Raw genomic sequence first — 19642 nt, 5'->3', positions numbered from 1 at the left:
CCCTTCCAGCTTGGCCCAACTTCTTACAGGACTTGGGGGGAGGGGGAGCTGGTGAGGAGGCAGCCAAGGGTCGTAGAGGCTCTACTGGGCCCTCCTTCCCCCTCACCCCTTGACTTTGTCCCCCTTTGTCCATAGCAAACTATCCCAAAAGTCGCTATGACATTTAGATGTCAAATGGATAGGGGTTTTATCTCGAAGTTAGATCGTAAAAATCGCCGAGAAGTCAGACAGATACCCCTCACTGGCTCGAGAAAGTCACGTGAGGTCCATAAAGTTAGTTTTATGGTTTTGGGGAGTTGACACCGCGCGGTATATTTCACATTCTCCAGAATGTTAAGTGACACTTTAACTGCTCGCCGTGGTGGGGAAGGGGGCAGAGGTAGGTGAGCGCTCTCCCAGCCCAGAAGGCGGTGGCGGCACTCCCGCGGTAAGTGGCTTCCAGCTTTCGCTTTCTCCCCCTGCAGTTTTGGGGCTTGGAACCCGGGGCAGGAAATCTCGCCTCCGGGGCAGGGCTGTAGGAGAGCAAGTGGGGGACATTTAGTCTGCTTTTTGCACCAACTTCTGACTGGCTGGGCGTCTGAAGTGGGGGCTCTCACTGCTGTAAGGCCTCAGCGGCAGGGGTGCCTGGTTTTTATTCACAGGCGTGTCTGAGTCTTTGTGGGGGAATAGGGCTCGGGTGGGTTCCTTCCGTGTCCTCGGAAATTTAGGGGGCAAGAGGGAAGGGTGTGTACTCTTGAAAGGAGGGCCCCTTGTGGGGGCCCACTTCACTGCTGGGTGGCTTCAGACGGACATCTCCCCCCACTCCCAGGAAAGAAACTTTACGACGTTCATTTGTCAGGGGTGTATGGGGGCGCGCCGCTGGGCACTTTTATCTGGATACATCTGAGCTGAGAAAAAGCACCAGGAAGGCTAAAGCGGCTGCTGTGGGCTGCCTTGCCCTGGGGCTCTCTCAGGCTTTCAGATTTTTGAACGCTGTGAGAGGGGGGTACCTCCCATTTCTCCAAGGCCTCATGAGGGTTACCCGGAATGGGGCGTGGGGCGCTTTCGCACCCAGCTTCGGCCTGTTAATTCCAAGCCAGCCCTTCTGCTTGGCTCTGAGGCGGGTCAGAGGGGGTACAATCCCCTCAAATTCCAGACCTAATTCCTGATCAGGAGTTGGGGGAAAGGGGAGAGCTTCTTCCCTTGCCTGGAGGAGTTTAGATATTTCAGCAGATCCCTGGCAGGCCCCCGCATAAATAAAACTTGCTCAAGAATACAGACCCCACCTGCCCGGGAGTGGGGGAAAGAAAGGGGGGGACTCAGGAGCAGGAGAGAAAAAATCAGAGAGGTTCTCTTATCCTCTCCTCTCCCTCCCTCTTCTTCTCTCCCTACCAGACCCTTAAAAGCCCCTTTGTTTTGTGGCACCACAGACCAGAGGGATTTCATCATTTGACCCCCAGGGGGCCTGTTATTTTCTAAGGGTAAATCACCCTCTTCTAAACTAGAGGCCTCCTCTCCACCAGACTGACCCCCAATTTTAAGACCCATGGGGAATACCACCCTGTTCCTTCTGTCTTTGCCAGCCCTCCATCTCTCGATTCAGCTTACCACCTCCTGGGAATAGTCCCTAGAATTGGACATGTGGCACCTTGAGGAGCTTCTGATCTTTGGGACAAGGGGAGGGCCACGAGATTGCCCCGATTTCCCACTGAAGGACACCGGGCACTCTCTGTCTCTTTCTTCTCATCCCTGTAGCCATTCTCTGTTCCCTGAGCTCTCCAGTCCCTGCTCAGGCCTGATTTACAGGAGAACCTTGACGGGTTTGAGAGCCAAGAGGACAGAGAGCTTGGGGTCCCCACCCTGATTTGAAGACTAATTTCCCCAAGAATGATGAGGCATTTGTATTCCTTGGCAAGGAGACTCTGGTCAGCTCCCAGAGGGTCCCCAGCATCATTTTAAAGATACCGATACATTGTGGAGGCACTGCTTCCACAGGCTTGGACTCTGGACAAGGCAGATGAGTTGCGCAGGGTACAGAGGAAGGGTGCAGCAGGGGCAGAATCTGACCTGGGGCCTTCTGGGAGCCCCCATTCCCGTGTGCCCTGGACTCCTTCCAATGCCGCCACCCTCTCGCAGAAACCCCAGACCACCAGGCCTGCCCCTGAAGATTTTTTTTCCCCCCTTCTATGTCAGCTCTGCAAACTCTGATAAAGAATGTGTGGGCCTGGTGGCCCGGGACATCTGCTGGGCATATCTAGACAGATTTTCCGGAATGGCGAAGAGCGGCAGGGGTGGGGGGGTGCCCACTTCCGCCCCCGGAGGTCAGAACTCTTGAAGGGTCTCCTCCTCCTCTAAGCAGTTCCCGGAGAAGAACTCCCTAGCTGGTTTTCCTCTTCCCTGCTTCAGGTTCTCTGGGCAATGTTCTCCCTTGAAACCCGACAAGAAGGCGTGGGGCAGGGAGAGAGGGGGAGAGCTGAGAAAGGGGGGTTTCTGGTGCAAAGGAACTCTTCCTTGGCCACAGACCCGTGCCCTCCCTTCCTGGCTTTCCTAAGACCTTCTCTGGGAAAGCTGCTCCTCAATCTGGAGGACTCTTTTCTCCCTCCTCACCCACCTGCTTCACCCTCCCCAGCTCGGTCCAGGCCTCAACCTTGTGAGCCCCAGGCTGACACCCTTTGGCCCAGATCCCACCACCCAGCCGCCGAACCACACTGCACCCTCTACCTGGGCAGCGCTAAGGAGGCAGCCAGGGATTTAGGCTGTAGTTGGCTTTGCCCCTCCAAGGCCTGCCTGACCACCTCTCAGCAGACAATTTGATTTTGGATTTTTTGTTTGATTTGGTTGTTTTGTTTTGTTTTGTTTCTCTGTGCGAGGAGTGGGAGGAAGTATAAAGAAGTGTAAACAGGAAAGCCAGCCGGCCCTGGAGTTCCGAGCGCCCATATTTTATCGGCTTCCTCTCCATAACTGCAGCAGGGACACTTAACCCTTCCCTGGCTGTGAGAACGTGTTCACTGGGGGTGGGGGCAAGATCCGTGTGGAGGCTCCTCTCCTGGCCTGGTCCCTTTATCCCTAGGGTCTAGATGCTGGAGCAGAAGCCAAGGATTTGGAACAAGAAAGAAGGCAGCCCACTTAGAACAATCTCCCAAACTCAGTCCCTTCTGGGGTAGAGAGGAAGAGGCTTCCCTGCATGAGCTTTTCAGCTTGGGGAACCAATGGATCCTCCGAGGAGGACAGAGCTGGGAAGCACCCCTCCCATCCTTTAGGACCACTCTCTCCATTTTTGGAGTTTCTAGAAGTAATCAGATTTGGAGGCTGGGATCTGCCCACAGCCGGATTTATTGATTGCTGCAGTTCTGTTACACATCCATATTAATTAACCCAGACACCAGCTTGGAAACTGTGCTGCTTGGGGAGGAGGAGGGAAGAAATAGGGGGCCCTTAAGGAAAATGGACATTTCTCCCTAAGTGCTCCTGGGGCCCAGATTGGAGATATCTTCCCCACCAGAGTCATGTGGCCTTCCCCAGGCTTGAGGTCCCTGCTCCTCTCCGCAGGGGCAAGTGTGTCTTACTGTCCTCAGCCAGAGTCCACACACAAATCTTCTCCGGATGGAATTAAACACTTCTCAGGGCTGACCCTTCCTTGTCAGACGTAGGCTGTCCTCCGAGGGATGGATCCTTTGGTGGATGTTCCCAGTGCGTTGTTGCTGGAGGGCTTAAGGACTCCTCCCCACCTTCCTTCCAACTTCCCCAAGGTAGAAGCTTTTTATGGCTCGGGGGCTTGTTTTCTTTTTAGTGTTTGGTGGTGGTGGTAGTAGCGATGGCCTTCCCCTTCTTCTTGCCCCTCCCTCCAAAAAGTGATTAAAATCTGTTAAAGGATTTAATTAAGACAGTTAAATGAAAAGGAAGGAGGCGCAAATGAGTTGGGGGAAAAAACCCACACCAAAGCTATTCTCAACGATTAAATCGCCATTTTAACAATATAATGGAGTTTGCATCCTGAAAGGGGAAATCAACGCTCATATCTCATCAATAATTCATAGAGTCCGGGATCACGCAGAGGTCAGCAGACGCGGCCGGAGCGCCGGCCTGCTTGGGCTCCGAGCCGCTGCCGCATACATTACGCGCCCCGGGCCGCGATGCCGCCACCTCCGCCGCTCGGCCTGGGCCGGGGGCTCGGCATGTCGACAAGTTTAGGCCGATTTTTTGATTTTTCGTTCTTCCTTTTGGCAAATTTATCGGGACTCACATTGCGGGCTCCCAGGGGGACATGGGGGATTTCGGAGACTGGAGAGTTTGGACTTCGGGCAATTCGGGACCTGTCAGACCCGGAATATCACCACCTTTACAAGTTTTAATCTCTCCCCCACCTTCCCCCTCCTTTTCTCTGTTTTAGGCTTCTCTGTCCAGTCTCTTCTTCTCCCAAATTTCCTCTTGGGGAGGAAAATGCACTCTTCTGCAGCATCCTCTAGCCTCTCTTTCCTGGAAATGGCTCCCAGGCTGCCGGGCCGCTCTCTGGCCTTGCTCTCCCCGTGGATTCCGGCAGAGCCCACATAGCTTCCACCCCGTTTCTGGCCAATGAACACCGAGGCTGCCTTTGAGTGCTGCCATCCCTGACCTTGGAGTCCCGTGGGGTTAGGGATGAATGCGTCTAGGGAGGAAAGGGACCTGGGCAGGCCCGGGTCCAGCTTGCTTAGTTAAGAGATGGCCCAGGCCAGGTGGGAAGGGGAGGATTCAGTTTGGAAGGCAGTATCTGGGGGGAAAGTGGAGGAAAAGTGCCAGCATGTGGGAACATCTCCCCTTGGGGCTTGAAGGCGAGGTGCCGGATAATCCCTGTATTTTGGAGTTTCTGCAGGCTTCTTCCATTCTCTCTGCGTGTCCCTCTCTAATTCACTCTCGTTTCCTGTCCCCTAAAAGGCCACTAGGGAAGGAGGAATGAACCCTTCCCTGTGAGAGGTGGGGTCCTAGAAAGGGATATTTGGGCACAAGGGAAACGGAAAGAGTGCAGGTCGCTCGTGCGGCCCCAGAGCTGGCCGAGAGGCAGAGGCTGTAACGTCCCCGAGCTGCCAGTAGAGTCCGCCTTAGACCAAGTTCACAGCCAGGCTGGGGCCTCCGAGGCGCCAGCGAGCGGAGTGGCGGTGCAAGGTGGCTCCGGGCCCGCTGGGTCTCATAGGGCCTGGACACTGATCTCTGCCTCTCCAGCCCTATGGGGACTGTGGCCCCCTCGCTCTCAAGGAACTTTTGCTCCAAGCTCTCTCCACTCTTCACCCCAGAAACTCCCTTCTCCAGGTCAGCCAAAGAGTCATACTGCATCCAGTATGTCTCCACACCCAGCAACTGCAGCCCCACGGGGTGGGGGTGGGGGGACAAGAATGGAGTGGTGGGTCATCAAAAGCTTTCCCAGGCACTCCATGAGAGGCCTGTGGAAATGTGGGAAGTGGGTTCGATGTGGGAAGTGGGGTGGCATCTTTCCCCAAGAAGTTATTTAATAATCAGAAGACTCCTCTTCCCCAGATCTAAGGCCCTTAATGGGGGTCTGGGGAGGGTAGGGGGGGGAGGGGCACGGAAGGCGTTTTGCGCTTGGTTTTCTGCAGCCGGCCGTAGCAGAAAGAGACCCTGGGCCGTCAGGCCAGTGTTATTGCCAGAGGGGTCGCAAAGTTGGAGGGTCAAAAGTTTACAGCGTGCGTGAGCAGGCGGCGTTGGCGGCGTCTAGCGGTGGGGGCGGTCTGGGCAGGGGGAGGAGGCTGTGTGAGTAGAGAAAGAGGAGAGGGAGCAAGGGGTGCTGGAGGTAAGGAAGACGTGTGTGTTTCGGGAATAGCGGAGCAGAACTGGGGAGGAGGAGAGAGGCAGATAAACTGGGGTGGGGGAGAAACCCTTCTCCAACCCCACTACCAGCTGGTGGGGTGGGGACCTGCCCAAGAGCGCTGGGGGCACGGAGAACCCTCTGCGCAATTTTCTCTCCCAAAGATAACCTTTGAGTCACCATATAAAATTTAATTAAAACCTACCCAGCCGCACACATTAAAAAAAAAAATCCAATTACCCATGTGTCCTTGCAGGACATTTGATGGGGTCAAAGAAGGCTTCCAAGGTGAAGGCCTAATTCTTACCAACATCAGCCCCACCCAGTTCCCCCCCATCCCTCAGGCTGGCCTGTTCTTCAGGGATTCCTAACCCCCAGGATGGGTCCAGACAGCTAGAGTCCATGACTGTGGACCAGGACAGGAGGGTTTCTAAACTCCCTTTCCTCTTTCCAAATTGCTTGTTGTTAAGAAGTTGGATATTGAAAGAATGCTGGCTTGCTAATCCTCACACTCTCTCCAAAACCTCCACTTGTATGTTCATCCAGAATCCCTCTCTTCCTATTTGGAGGAGGGAGGAGAATTGAGAAGGAAAAGTACTGAATGGCCTCACAGAGATCTTTTTAACTGGAGTCGAATGAGCAGCCTGAAATGAACCTTGAATCTATGCATTAGGCTTAGCTCATGAGTAAAATGTTTACAGAGACTCTGTAATTGAAACACCAGGGTATATGCCTATTTTTGGTCTTTAAATGACTGTTTGTCTCGTTATGAAATGTCATCATAGTCTCTCTTCCAAACCTTGGATATGGGAGGTGCGCTGTGGGTGTTTGCCCTGCCAGAAGAGAGATAACCCGAGAGTTTGCATAAAGACACCTTTTGAAATAGGACCAGAAGAGGCAACAACTTACTGTCAAATTTCAAATCAATTTGCCCCAGTTTTTGACTTCGCCAAAGAGGTGTGGGTCCTCATTTCTATTCAGCCTTGAGACAAATTGCTCTAGGGAGTCAGGCCAGGAAGGAATTCTTGAGGTCCAGAAGAGGCAGAGGTCAAAGGCTGAACTAGAGACTCTGTTTCCTTCTGTTCCTCCTCTGTCTCTTTTCCCTCTTTTTCCAGGCAGAATGCTAGCAAATGTATGGTTCTGTGGAATAGCCTGGAACAGCCAAAGAGCCTCTGCTGCAGGGGGCCTCAGGATGGGGAAAGAAAGTCCTCTGCCATCCTAAGCCAAGCGGGGTGCCCGGGGATGTTCTTTCCCACCTCCTTGTACTAGAGGGATCTCTCCCTGAAGACACTCTCCCTAGACTTAAACTGGGTGGAAGGGAGTCACCTGACCCTACCTCTGCTGGTCCCTTGGAGGCTGGAGAAAGGAGAAAATGTGTTGTTGACAGTCCAAGCATTCTAATTCTTGGGAGACAAACCAATGAAATCTCTGAGTATTTTTAATGTGTCCTTGCTTTACTCCTGTACCTTTTTGTGGCAGTGGTGGGGGTAGGCAAAGGAGTTACTGTATAGACGAGAAGAGGTTTTAAACAAAAATTGGGGAGACGGTGTATTGTTTTGTTTTTAAAGGGAAATTAAAGTCTCTGAAAACCAAGTCCCCCACTTTGACCAGCACTGTCCAGCTCCTCTCTCAGAAGTCTCTCTGTCTTCCCCAGATGTGTTGGTCTAGGGACCAAATCTCAGCCCCAGGAGGAGGAGGAGTCATTCTTGAGGCCCTGAAACCTCCAAAGTTTGGGCAGAAATGGGATATCTCTGGCACTGGGGGAGGGAATAAGGCAGATGGAGTGTACAAGGGGGCAGGGATACAGGCCTTGCCAACAAAGCCATTTAACTGGGAAGGCAGGAGGGAAGGGGGCTCTGGCTCAGGCCTGTTCTCTGGGACCCCAAGTCCCACGGCCACATTTCCAATTCTCCAGGTGCCATTCTTCCTCCCAGGCCCCCAAAGAGAACCTCTACCTTCTCCCATTTTGCCCAGGGAACCGGAACTGCCCAGAAAATAGGAATGTTGGAATATCAAGGCAGCCGTGGGGTAGGCTGCGACCTACCGGCTGGCCGGGGACTTTTTTGGGGGTGGGGGATTGGGTGAAGGGGAGAGAAGGTTCTGGCAAGAAGTCGAGCTGGAGAGGATGAGCTGAATCAAATTCCTGCTCCGTCATTTTTCTCCCAAGTAATGACCTGCGCAAAATTCAATATGACCGAGCGAACTGTGCGAGCGTATTATAGTAACTGCCTGCTCGTGGGGGAGGCCCGGAGAGGGGTGAACCGTAGGTCACGGCGTCTAAAAATTATTAAAATGTTCGAGAGCCTCGTGACGCGCCTCGCTGTTTAACAAAGACTGCCAAAGTATGAGATTAATACGAAAACTTGCGCTTCAAAAACAAAAACACATAAAAAAAAAGTCTTGTTCCGGCCTCCAAGGGGGCCCGTAGCGGCGGTGCCCGCAGCCGCGGTTCGGTTTTCCGCACACACAATAGTGGACGAGAGCGAGCTCATCTGTGGCCGAGCGGGCCCGCGGGCGGGTCTGCGGCCGGAGGGCGCGGGGAGCCGCCCGGTGAGTACTCCTGCCCGCTCCCCTCCGGGCCTTCCGCTCCTCCGTGCGGCCTCCGGGGCGCCGGCCGGCTGGGGGCTCGCCTCCTCGGGCCTTCGCTTTTCCTCCCTGGCTCTGGGCTCTCTCCCTGGCGACAAAAGGTAGACGATTCCGTACGGGCTGGGCGCGCCCGGGTCGGTGGAGGGGGCTGAACCGCGAGAGGTCACTTTAGCAACCTGTGGCTGCCAGGGGAAGGCGGCCCGCGAGCCAGCGAGAGAACGACCCGGGAGCGCAGGGGAGGTGGCCCGGGGCGCGCGCGCACGGAGAGCCCTTGTTTTTTCTTATTTTTATGATGAGTACTCGTGTTCGCATTCTTTTGGGGGTGGAGGGGAGAGGCAGCCTCCGGTTTTGGTGAAATCCGTCTAGGGAGTCGCTGATGAACCTTGTCCCCCACCCATCGCGGCTGCACCCGGCTGGGGTGGGGTGTGTGTGGGGGTGCGGCGCCTCGGTGGGCTGGGCAGGTGGCGGCTCCCAGCGCGCCGCAGAGAAAAATCTCTGCGCTCTGTCCCTAGGATCATCCCCGCAGTGGCTCTGCCTCCCATACCTCTCTCTTGGGGTGCTCCAAGCACCTGGGCTGCATCCTTTGTGAAGTGTAGAGCAGCAAAGAGGCCCGGTGGGCAGCCTAGGCGCCCTCCCCAAATTCCGAAAAGCCGACTGAGTTAAACGGGTTTCAGAGAGCGAGCGAGTTGAGAAGAACAGGAGGTATGGGGTGGGGGAGGGGCCTGGCTAGTTGGAAGTGGTCGTGTCAAAGTGGCCTTTGACAAGACTTGGAAAGATCCCTCCTTGACGCTGAGGGGCTGGTGGTGGTTCTACCCAGGCATTTTTGTCTGTGGGCCCAGGGCCAGACTCTAGTTTCCCTGGGTACCACGATGGGGGTCTATTGGACCCTGTCTTGGCAAAGATAATTAAAACATAAATGTGTGTGTGTGATTTTTCAAATATAGGCAAGTGAGTCTGGCTGGGAGAGCGTTGGTGTTAGAAATCAGGCCCAAGGCCGAAATTGGCAATCCGGATTTGGTATAGAAAAATCAAAAGGTCTCTCTGGACCTAGTTTCTGGCAAGAGGGAGGGAGCATTCCTCCAACCCACCTGCAAGGGTCCCAGGACTGGGGATGGGCAGGGACTTCTGCAATGTGGTGGTTCGAGGGTTTTTTTTTTTGTGTGTCGTCGCTGTATTCATTAATGAAACTGATATCGTTCAGACTTGATCACTAGGGAGGCAAGTATTTCTCAGCGAGATGGGCAAGGAGCCCGAGCAAGGTAGATGCTTTCTCTGTGCCAATTCCCCTCATCCTGTGATGGTCTCAGCTTTCAGTCTGGGACTCAGTTCCCTCCAGCCCAATCCCAGTCTCCCAGTTGAGTAAATTCATTGGTTACTGGGACCCTTGGGAAGTTCATTGGGAAACCCCAGATTCCCCCAGGTTTACCAGATCCCCATTTTGGTCCCACTGCCTGAGACCCTAGCAGGTGGCAGAGTGAGCAAATTTAGACAGAAAGAGCCTGCCTGGGGCCAGGGAGGTGGGGGAAACGGGGTTCCTCCACAGGCTTCAGGGATTATTCCCCTTTTCTGGCCCCAGGAGGTACGGGAGGCTGGGAGGGGCCGGAATATCATCTGGCTGCATCTTTTATGGTTCCTCATTGCCCTTCATTCGGAAATGAAACGCCTTTGATCTTTTTCTCAGGTTGTAAACGGAATTGCCCATCATTAAATATCCGGGGGCCCCATCTGTTTGGTCTCCCAGCATTTTTCTTTACAGCTGTTTCTCTCTCTTTTTACCATTGAATTTTTCCAAAAGGACTTTTATGACACCTCCTTCACACCCAGCCGCCTCTGCCTCCTCCCTTCACCGAGAGGCGCCTAGGAAAATATCTAGATACTCGTTTGATGGCAAACTAAAGGCTGCGAGGGGCACGGAGGAGCCGATTGGGGTTTTGTTTTTCTTTAAAAAAAAAAAAATAAAAGTCCTGGGGGGAGGGGAGGGGCGCGAGGGCACCCAGAAGGGCCTGATTCTGACTTCGCTGCAGCCTCGGGATGACCCTTTCTCCTTTTGTGCTTAGCTAATGTTTACATCTCATAATTCATGCGCCGCCCAGGGTTGTGCGGCGGCCCCGAGGTTCGCGTCCCTTTGCGGGACCGGCTGCTTCTATTTCTGATAGAAGAGAAAGAGAGTTGAAAACCTTGTAATCCCCAAAATGGACCCGCAGTGTCTTTTCCTGCTCCCAGAGCTCAAATGTAGAACAAAACGAAATAAAATCAAAGCACTGAAACTACACCCCAAACGAAGAAGGCGCGGAAAGTAGGAGAACTGGAAAATTTCTGGGCCAAGAAGATCTGTCTGTCTTCTGTATATACCCTGTAGATCCGAATTTGTGTAAGGAATTTTGTGGTCACAAATTCGTATCTAGGGGAATATGTAGTTGACATAAACACTCCGCTCATTTTTTTTCCCCGAAGAATTTTTTTTTTCCCAAAAAGAGGACCATCCGATGACTGACTGCTCGAAGACTCCTTCCTCTTTTTTTTCCCTTCCTCCTTCTTTTCCTTCCTCATTAGTTAGGGATGGAGGAATCCTCTACCTGAAATCTCTCATGCCTGCCCCTGGAAGTCTTGGTCACTTTTCCACTTTTCTTAATAGGTTAATATTGGTGGTGGTGGTGTTTTATCTTCTCCTCCAAGCCCACTTATTCTCTATTCTGGGACCAGGGAGGCTTTACTGAGAATCGGGAAAAAATGACTATTGTCGTCAGTGCGAGAAGGCAAAGAAAATCGTTTTTCAAACGGATGTTGAGGTCGCCTTTTCGTTTGGGATCTGAACAAGATGCCCTGGAAATATGCAATTGCTAAGGGGTGTTACTGTATGTGGGGGTCATCCTAGGGCTCCTACCCTCAGCAACAGAAGGTTGTGCGATTTCTGTTCACTGCAGAGGCAGCTGCATTAGCGGCAATTAGAACGTCTGGACACCGTGGTTAGCACTGCTCGGGTGGTTCTGGAATTAGCAAATTGCTATTCGGTGTGCTCTGAAAAGTTGCAGGATTTTTACTCCAGCACTCGTGTTCAGTGTGGGAAACCAAGTCGTTTCTTCCCGCGTGGGCCGTGTGGGGCAAGGGGAGAGGAGTGGATAAGAGAGGGGAACGGACGGACTGACTGACACAGCCAAACTAATAGCGCAGCTAAATGCGATTTGGAAGGCGAGGTCTCCCCGAATTAGTGCATGAATTTCCTATCGATCCGCCCGCGGTTCCATTCATCTCTGACAAGTCCCTCCTGCACCCGCCTGCTTGCTCCCGACGCCTCCTCTCTCACTCCCTACCCCTCCCCAGGCGACTGCGGAGAAAAGCCCGCTGTTCAGTGCCCTCTCGCCCCCCATGTAGGTTCCCCTCTCTAAGCGGAGCCCCCAGTCTGCCCCTCACTTAACTCCCCACCCAGACTCCTGGGCTCCTTCCCGTCGTGAGGAGGGGATGGGGGCCTCTGGGAGGCAGAGGATGCGGGGCGGTGAGGCGGGACAGGAGGGGGCTGCACCGAGAGCCCCAACTTCCGAGGGGATCCAAGGATTGTTCTCTGCCCAGCGCCCCAACAGGCCCTCCGGCGGCACCCTGCCCTCTTCCTTTCATTCTCTCCCCCTCTTTTTCTCTCACTCTCTTTCTCCGATCCCGGAGAGAGCTAGAGGAGGAGGCGGTCGCCCCGCAGGAGCCCTATGTAAATCCTGGTGTTGGGTGGGTGGGGAGGGGGAAAGAGAAGAAGGGGAAATAAACCTCTTTGGCTGGGGTAGGGTCCGGGTGAGCAGATTTCCTTATCCGGGAATCGCAGGCGGGACGGTCATTGGCTCCGAGGATCACGTGGGCCCCTAACTTTGTTCACTTGACAGTAAGTAGGAGGGCTTTCGGAAACAGGAAAACGAGTCAGGGGTCGGAATAAATTTTAGTATATTTTGTGGGCAATTCCCAGAAATTAATGGCTATGAGTTCTTTTTTGATCAACTCAAACTATGTCGACCCCAAGTTCCCTCCGTGCGAGGAATATTCACAGAGCGATTACCTACCCAGCGACCACTCGCCGGGGTACTACGCCGGCGGCCAGAGGCGAGAGAGCAGCTTCCAGCCGGAGGCGGGCTTCGGGCGGCGCGCGGCGTGCACCGTGCAGCGCTACGCGGCCTGCAGGGACCCGGGGCCCCCGCCGCCTCCGCCACCACCCCCGCCGCCCCCGCCACCGCCCGGGCTGTCCCCTCGGGCTCCTGCGCCGCCACCCTCCGGGGCCCTCCTCCCGGAGCCCGGCCAGCGCTGCGAGGCGGTCAGCAGCAGCCCCCCGCCGCCTCCCTGCGCCCAGAACCCCCTGCACCCCAGCCCGTCCCACTCCGCGTGCAAAGAGCCCGTCGTCTACCCCTGGATGCGCAAAGTTCACGTGAGCACGGGTGAGTGCGTGGGCACCCCTTCCCCCTCCCACCCCCGGTGCTTTACACCGAAGGGACCTCGGAGGCATGGGGCGGGGGGAGCTGAGGGAAGCCAATTGTCCCCGCTATAAACTCGCCATTGCCGGAGATTTACGGTCGCCTGTTTTCAGAGCCACATAATTACATCCCCCATAAATTTTTATGGCCTGGTGGGCCCCGCGCCTTTGAAGTCGGTTCCCCCATCCTCTTTGCCATTCTCACCAGCGACTTTTCGCCAGGGAGATGCAGTCTTCAGTGAAGTTGCAAGCTGGGGAGGGGTGTGTGGTGGGGGAGGAGGAGGAGGAGGTAATCTGTATTTGAAGGGAGAGTTGAGTCAACTCTCCCTATTTATTTTTTCCTTTCTTTCCTCTAGTCTGGCTCCTTGGCTCCAGAAGTGGGCAAAAGTTTTTACAGGGGTCAGGCGCTACATGGGATCTGAGCACAGAGGGTGGGAACTAACAGAAGAAAGGTTTAGGGAAGCCCCCTCCCTCTTTCACCCCTTGTTCTCCCATCCCGGGCCCCAGGCCAAGGGGGCAGAGAGGAGCGATTAAAACCTTGTGAAGATTCCTCACTCCCCCCACCCCCTCTCCAGACACCCAAACAACAACGTGGAGACAACACAACCCTCCAAAACTTTGAGGTCTCTTTCTCTTCCTGGGGGCCCCGCTTTCTTCCCTTTGCATCCCCACCCCCCTCCAGAGGAAGAAGAGGTGGCGGGAGAGGGAGGGAGGGAGACGCGGTGTTAGCTGGAAGAAAGAGCTCTCCCTCCTCCCTTTCGGGGCAATAAAACTTTCTCTTTCTCCCTCTCTCTGTGTGTGTCCAGTAAACCCCAATTACGCCGGCGGGGAGCCCAAGCGCTCTCGGACAGCCTACACTCGCCAGCAGGTCTTGGAGCTGGAGAAGGAATTTCACTACAATCGCTACCTGACGCGGCGCCGGAGGGTGGAGATCGCCCACGCGCTCTGTCTCTCCGAGCGCCAGATCAAGATCTGGTTCCAGAACCGGCGCATGAAGTGGAAAAAAGACCACAAGTTGCCCAACACCAAGATCCGCTCGGGTGGCACCGCAGGCTCAGGCGGAGGGCCCCCTGGCCGGCCCAACGGAGGCCCCCCCGCGCTCTAGTGGCCCCCGCGCGGAGCCAGGAACCTCGGGGCGGGTGTGGGTTGTGAGCGCGGGGAGGGGGGCGGGGGGGGTGAAGCGGGAGGGGACCCTGGGGCCTGGGTCCGCCAAAACCTACCTGCCCCCCCCCACTTTATCTATTTACACGAATAAACGCAGAAGAGGGGGAGGGGAAGCTTTATTTATAGAAATGACAATAGGGAGCCGGGGGAGGCCCCCCCAGAAGCAAGGTTCAAGTCTCTTGCTTTCTTCCTTAAAAGAAGAAGAAGTAGAAGAAGAAGGGGAAAAAAAAAAAAAAAGAAAGAAAGAAAAGGAAGAAAAAGAAGAAGAAGAAGAGAAAGAAGAAGACAGAAAGAGAAATAGGAGGAGGTTGCACTCCTCGCTTTCAGCTTTGGCGAAGATGGATCCACGTTTCATCTTTAATCACGCCAGGCCCAGGCCCATCTGTCTTGTTTACTCTGCCGAGGAGAGGACGGGCCTCGGTGGCGACCATTACCTCGACACCCGGCTAACAAATGAGGCCCGGCTCGGCCGCCGCCTCTGCTGCTGCCGCCGCTGGAAGACAGCCTGGATTTTCTTTCTTTGTCCCCTATTCCTGACACCCAGCGAAAGCACCCTGTGACTGCCAGATAGCACAGTGTTTTGGCCACGGTAACACACACACACACACACACACACACACACACACCCTCCTCCCCTCCGGTGCCCCTCCACAGGGAGAACACTGACTTCTCACCCCCCTTGCACCGCTGGGCTGGGCTGGGGGGTGGGCAGCAGGAAGGGGACAAGTGGAGGCAGGGGTGGTCTTGGCAACAGCAGGAGCAGGCAGGGAAGTTGAGTCCGAGGGAAAAAAAAAGAAAGAGAGAGAGAGACCAGAGCGAGACTCCGAGACTCCTGACTCCGGAGGGCCTTTCTTCTTCCAGGTCAAACCATTCCTGGCAGAGCAAGGGGCCAGTTGAGTTCTGGGACCTGGGGGCCAACGTAGAGTTGTACAGCCCCCAGCCTTCTCCTCTAGACTGCAAACGAATGTGAAACTAGCAAGTCAAACGTGGTGCCCCTCCTGGTCTGGGAGACGATGTTGTGAAGACCTCTCCCATAGTTTATCATTGTTTTACATTATTATTATTATTATTAATTATTAATTATTATTATTATTATTTTATGTCCATGTGCGTCCTCTCTCCTGTTCTCTCTCTGACATTCCAAACCAGGCCCCTTCCTAGTTCTGGGGCTGCCTGAGTCTAGAACCCTTCGTTGGCGTGAAAATTTGTGTCCTGTACAGAGTGACAATAGAAATAAATGTTTGGTTTCTCGTGACCAGCACGGCGTGTTTTTGTTGAAACCTTGGTATAAAGATACAAATGCCACCCAGCGTTTATGCTAAGCACCCCAGTCCATTCGGCCTCATACTAGAGTGGTTGAAGATTTTTTTTCAAAGGGTCCAAGGGGACTTTTGAGCTCTGAGGACTCCAAATTGTGGTAGCTCGTGTGTTTTCCTTTTGGAGTGGGTGTGTTTTGTTTGGGGCTTTTAATTTTTTTCCCTTCAGTCCAAAAATGGATTGAAAGTACTGGGCGGGCTGACTCCAATCCCTGATGGAGGGGGGGAATGTTTCATTGTAGGACACGAGAGGCTTAAGTATGGCAAAGGCTTTCATATCGTGATTTATTTGTTATAAGCAAATAAAATGCGGTTAAGCTGTCTCTTTCTAGACAGACGACTCTTTGCTTATTAAGGTTCGGAGGGAGGATTCTGCGAGGCCGGCCTCTTTCCTCCCGCCTAAGAAGGTATCGTTTTCCTCTGAGGTGTTTAAAGCTTTAATGAGTCTAATTTTTTGCACAGATGTTTCTGGGTGTTTGCAGGTTTTCAGAGTATTTTTATATTACAAAGGAGCTAGCCGGTGCCATAGCTCAAACTCTGACAAGCAAATAGATAATCAAGAAGACAAATGGCCTCTTTTGTGAAGCCCTGCTCCTGTATTAATTTTCATTTTCTTTCTCATAGAAAGTATCGAAAGTATGACTGGGGACCAAATAGCTTTCTGTCTCTGAGATCCCAGTCACCCCTAGAATGGAGTGGGGGAAGGGGTTGGGGGTGCCCATGACCCTCACAAGCTTTGGGGCAGCACCCAAGAGAAGTGCTAAGGTCTGAGGGCTCCAGCCTGGGGAGGGGGGTGGGTTTCTCTGGTCTTGTGGCAGCCAGGATACTGCCACCCGCCTCCAAAAAGCTTGGGGGCTCAAAAGAGCATTCGCAATTAAAAGTGGTTTTTTTGTTTTTCAGTCGGTCCTGTCTCCCTCCAGAAAATAAACATAGCTGATTCTACCAGCGCGTTTTATTGTTATTTCTTTTGTATTCCTCCGGTTTGCAGCGCCCGAGAGTTTGAGGCTGGGTAGGGCCCAGGACACAGGGGCCCGTGTCCACAGCGCGGGAAAGGGCCATAGAACGGCCCGTGGAAATGCTTCTGGAAGCCTCATTAAAAAATTGCCCAGACCTGGAGGCTCAGAGCAGCGAGCTTTGTTTCGGTGGAATCGCGGTGTGATGTTTAAGCTGCCCGGGGATGCGGCCGCCCTTAGTGGAGGGGGAAAATAGTTCTTAAAAAGCATATGCCCCCCCAGGAATGTCTCTATAGAACCAAATCAAAGCTGCTCCTTGGAAGGTATGAATAGAATAAAAAAAAGATTTCTATGGAGCTTAAAGTTCACAGCCATTCTGTGTAGACAAGAGCTAAGAAAAATGTGAGAATTATACAGAAAACCATTAATCACTTCTTTTCTTTAAATACGTATCCTCTCTCCTTTGTTATTATTCAACAGCAAATCTCCGCAGACCGGCTGTTGGGGGAAAAAAGTGTTAGCTGGCTCTCCCGGATCTGCGAGGGGGAAAAAATTTGGAACCATAAAGTTGAAAACTTTTTTCTCAGTTTGGAAGCAGCCCTTCGTCATGAATGGGATCCGCGGAATTCGGGCCAGAGGAGGCGAGAGGCGCAGAGGTAACAAAGCCCCCGCCTGGGCTGTCTTTTTTTGTTTTTTGTTTTTTAATCGTTTTATGAGCTCTTTTTACAAAGGAAAGAAGAAACTCTCTTGCCTCCTTCTTTTCCTTTTTCAACTTTCTTCGCCGGGTTTTTTATGGTGGATGCTTGGGTCAGATTTGTTGCCTTTTATGATGACGGATGCTTGGGTCAGAGGGAGAGCGAGGGGCCTCACACCTGGAGAGTGTTTGAACTGCTTGGGACGGAGGTGTCAGAGCCCCTGAAAAACCCCAGAGAACGTCGTTTGGGAGGCAGCTCAGAAGGGCTTTTAGGGTTTCGGAAAATGCAGGCGGGCCTGGAGAGCTCCAGCACGTGTGTGTGCAAGTGTGCGTGTTTCGGGACACGCACATGTGGCCAGTGTGTTCTGTGACTTTGCTTGTCTACACTGGGGGCTTGTGTCCCTTATGTCTGTTTACCGGGGAGATGTCACTGCCGCCTCCTGGAAAAATGGAATGCAGTTCTTGGATGGAATGCCCCAGGCTTGGAGCTGGGTATAGGTAGATGTCTTCATTTTCTTTCTTTCTTTTCGTTCTTTCTTTCTTTCTTTCTTGTGTCTAGCATGGGATTCTGGATAGATATTTGCAACTCTGGAGCAGGAAACTGTTCCGTTTACAGGCAAGGTTCGTTGGTGCCAGAATCTTCCTCTTCATCTCTGCTCCCCACTTCTTCCTGGAGGCTCAGTGCTCACTTTGGTTTCCTTTTCCTCTCTTGTTTTGGGGGTTCTGTTCCCCCTTTGTGGGGCCCTGCTTCTGAAGGCAAGGGAGCCAGCGGGCTCTGGCTCAGACCTGAAAATGTGCTGGCCCTTTTACCCTGGGGCTCACTGAGGGTTAGGAGGCAGGAGGCTGGCAGGAGAGAGAGTTCATGGAGAGGCCACGTTTTCTAGGCGATTAGCTCAGTATTAGAACCACAAAATGACCTCGGAAGCCCCTTGACCTCTCTGAGACTGGACAGTGTGCTGCTCCTGGCTCCTGACTGCTGCCCAGGAGGGAAAGTCAGACCTCTGCCAAGAGGGCCCCTCCCGGGCTGTCCTGTGGCCGGCCTTCTGCATCTCCCTCTGGCCCTCAACCCCTTCTTTGCTATCTGGGAATCTCTGGATTGTTTTTCTGTGACTGTCCACTGGGAAGAAAAGGAGTAAAAAATTTAGCTCAGGGGTACAGATAGGGGAGGGAAGTAAGGTGCTGATCTGGCCCTCTGTGTAGAACTCCCTTCCCAGGCCAGGTTCTAACTGCTCCCCCCACCATGTCCAACTCATGCCTCCTTTCCTCCTTCTCTTGGAGGGAGCCGAGGGAGGAGAGACAAAGGGAGGTGAAAGGAGAGGTCCACAGGGCAGCAGAGCGCCAAGGGAACAAGCCTCTGGGTTCTAAAGAGAGGGAAGTCTCCCCCCCCCCACCGACAGTCCCTTGGAGGCAACTTTCTCTCCAGGTCTCAGATCCAAATCCACAGCTTCTCAACCCATTTTCTGAAGTTCCTTTGTTTAGGAAGCTAATCCTAGAGTCGCTTGTGCCCTCTTCCCCTAATCCCCAGCCCCATCCCAGCGACTCACAGAGGCCATGGATGCCTTCCCACCAGAGGAGCAAGAGAAGTGGGAGAAGGGTCAGGACAGGCTGTTCTGCCCATTTCCAGGAACAGCTCTGCCACATTAACCAAAGTTTTAGCAACTTTTAATTTTAAGAGATGGGTGGAGAATTTGCTAACATGGAGCCTTTCCAAATCTCTATTCTACTCTGATTCATCTTAAAATCCACACCAGCTGCCGTTATTTTAGGAGGAGATAGAGACAAAGAGAGACAGACAGACAGACAGACAGACTCCAGCTGGGAAGAGAGGAAATGTTCCTTCAGTTAAAACTAGGAGAGACCGAACCTTGCTGGGATGTGTGTCGGGTACTGATTTGCATTTTGTAAATTGTCTCCTGTAACTTGGGGTCTCTAACTCAGGCAAGAAATAGCTAGTATCTGTTGGTACCATCTCCTTTGTCCCTGAGTGGGGGAATCCACGCAGGGGCTGGAGGTCTCAGGCAGGAAGAGGGAGTGAGTAGAAAGGGGGTCAGGCCGCTCCTGGGCTGCAAACGTTTGGGGCGCATGTCAGATGTGCACCCATTACTCAGAAGGGCAGATAAGCTATTGTGGGCCCTCTAGAGGCCCAGGTGAGGAAGCTGTAGCCACCTGGGACTTTAGGAGGTGCTCTCTGCCGTGTGAGGGGTCCATTAAAGGGAAAGAGGAAGGAAACAATGAAAGGGAAGATTGGGGTTCATTCAAGGGTTTCAACCACTGAGGCAAGAGCTTCGAGATTTCCCTATTCCCTCACTCCCAGACCCCCAGTCTTTTCAGGGCTGAGCACCTCCAGCAGGCTCCCCAGCTGGATGGGCTCACCTTCTAGAATTCCAGCGGCACCCCTCATCTTTGCCCTCTCTTCCCTTCAAGTTCTTGGGCCCTTGCCGCTGGCCTCCTACTTGCACCTCTGGGGACAGAGGGGCTGCCCCAGTCCTGCCCGAGTGCGAGCGAGCGAGCGAGCGAGCCGGGGAGGCAGCGCCGGTGGTGGGTCTCCCTGGGAAGAGTGGCACGCTGGGGAGGGGAGTCTGGTTGGAAAACAGAGTTGGGAAGTTTCCCAGCGTGAGTTGAGCGCTGACGGATTTGTGATCAGCCATAAAACCGGAGCGTTCAGATTCGTAAATCAATCTCGCCTTTCTTGCAGAATGAACGTTCGCT

At 53.6% G+C, this 19642-nt stretch overlaps 2 protein-coding genes across 5 annotated transcripts in view; both read left to right on the top strand.

Annotated features, from left to right (window-relative positions):
- The first annotated feature begins 279 nt into the window (after positions 1 to 279).
- The window catches only part of HOXB3 (homeobox B3), a 41888-nt gene continuing 22525 nt past the window's right edge, over positions 280 to 19642 (top strand). Inside the window, exons 1-2 of one of the 4 annotated variants that reach the window (XM_059150007.1) lie at positions 280 to 427; positions 16720 to 16895. The gene's annotated coding sequence lies outside the window, so the exon portion shown is untranslated. Of the gene's footprint in view, positions 428 to 7878; positions 8327 to 15367; positions 16563 to 16719; positions 16896 to 19642 lie in introns of those variants that run through there. The other 3 variants (XM_059150006.1, XM_059150009.1, XM_059150005.1) reach the window with 3 other exon arrangements.
- HOXB4 (homeobox B4) lies at positions 8337 to 15225 on the top strand. The gene is made up of 2 exons (XM_059150019.1): positions 8337 to 12771; positions 13613 to 15225. The coding sequence occupies exons 1-2, from the start codon at positions 12315 to 12317 to the stop codon at positions 13909 to 13911; spliced, it is 756 nt and encodes a 251-aa protein (XP_059006002.1). The 5' UTR covers positions 8337 to 12314; the 3' UTR covers positions 13912 to 15225.

This window comes from Mustela lutreola, chromosome 15, assembly GCF_030435805.1.
Source record: "Mustela lutreola isolate mMusLut2 chromosome 15, mMusLut2.pri, whole genome shotgun sequence".
In the NCBI taxonomy this organism is placed as follows: Eukaryota; Metazoa; Chordata; class Mammalia; order Carnivora; family Mustelidae; genus Mustela; species Mustela lutreola.
Note: the sequence above shows the minus strand (reverse complement) of the source record. Positions and strands in the feature narration are given on the sequence as shown.

What these genes read in the sequence shown, in the direction of transcription:
- HOXB4 (XM_059150019.1), top strand. Translation starts at nt 12,315, where the DNA reads ATGGCTATGAGTTCTTTTTTGATCAACTCAAACTATGTCGACCCCAAG. An exon ending in CAAAGTTCACGTGAGCACGG is followed by an intron (nt 12,772 to 13,612) that starts GTGAGTGCGTGG and finishes GTGTGTGTCCAG; the next exon opens with TAAACCCCAATTACGCCGGC.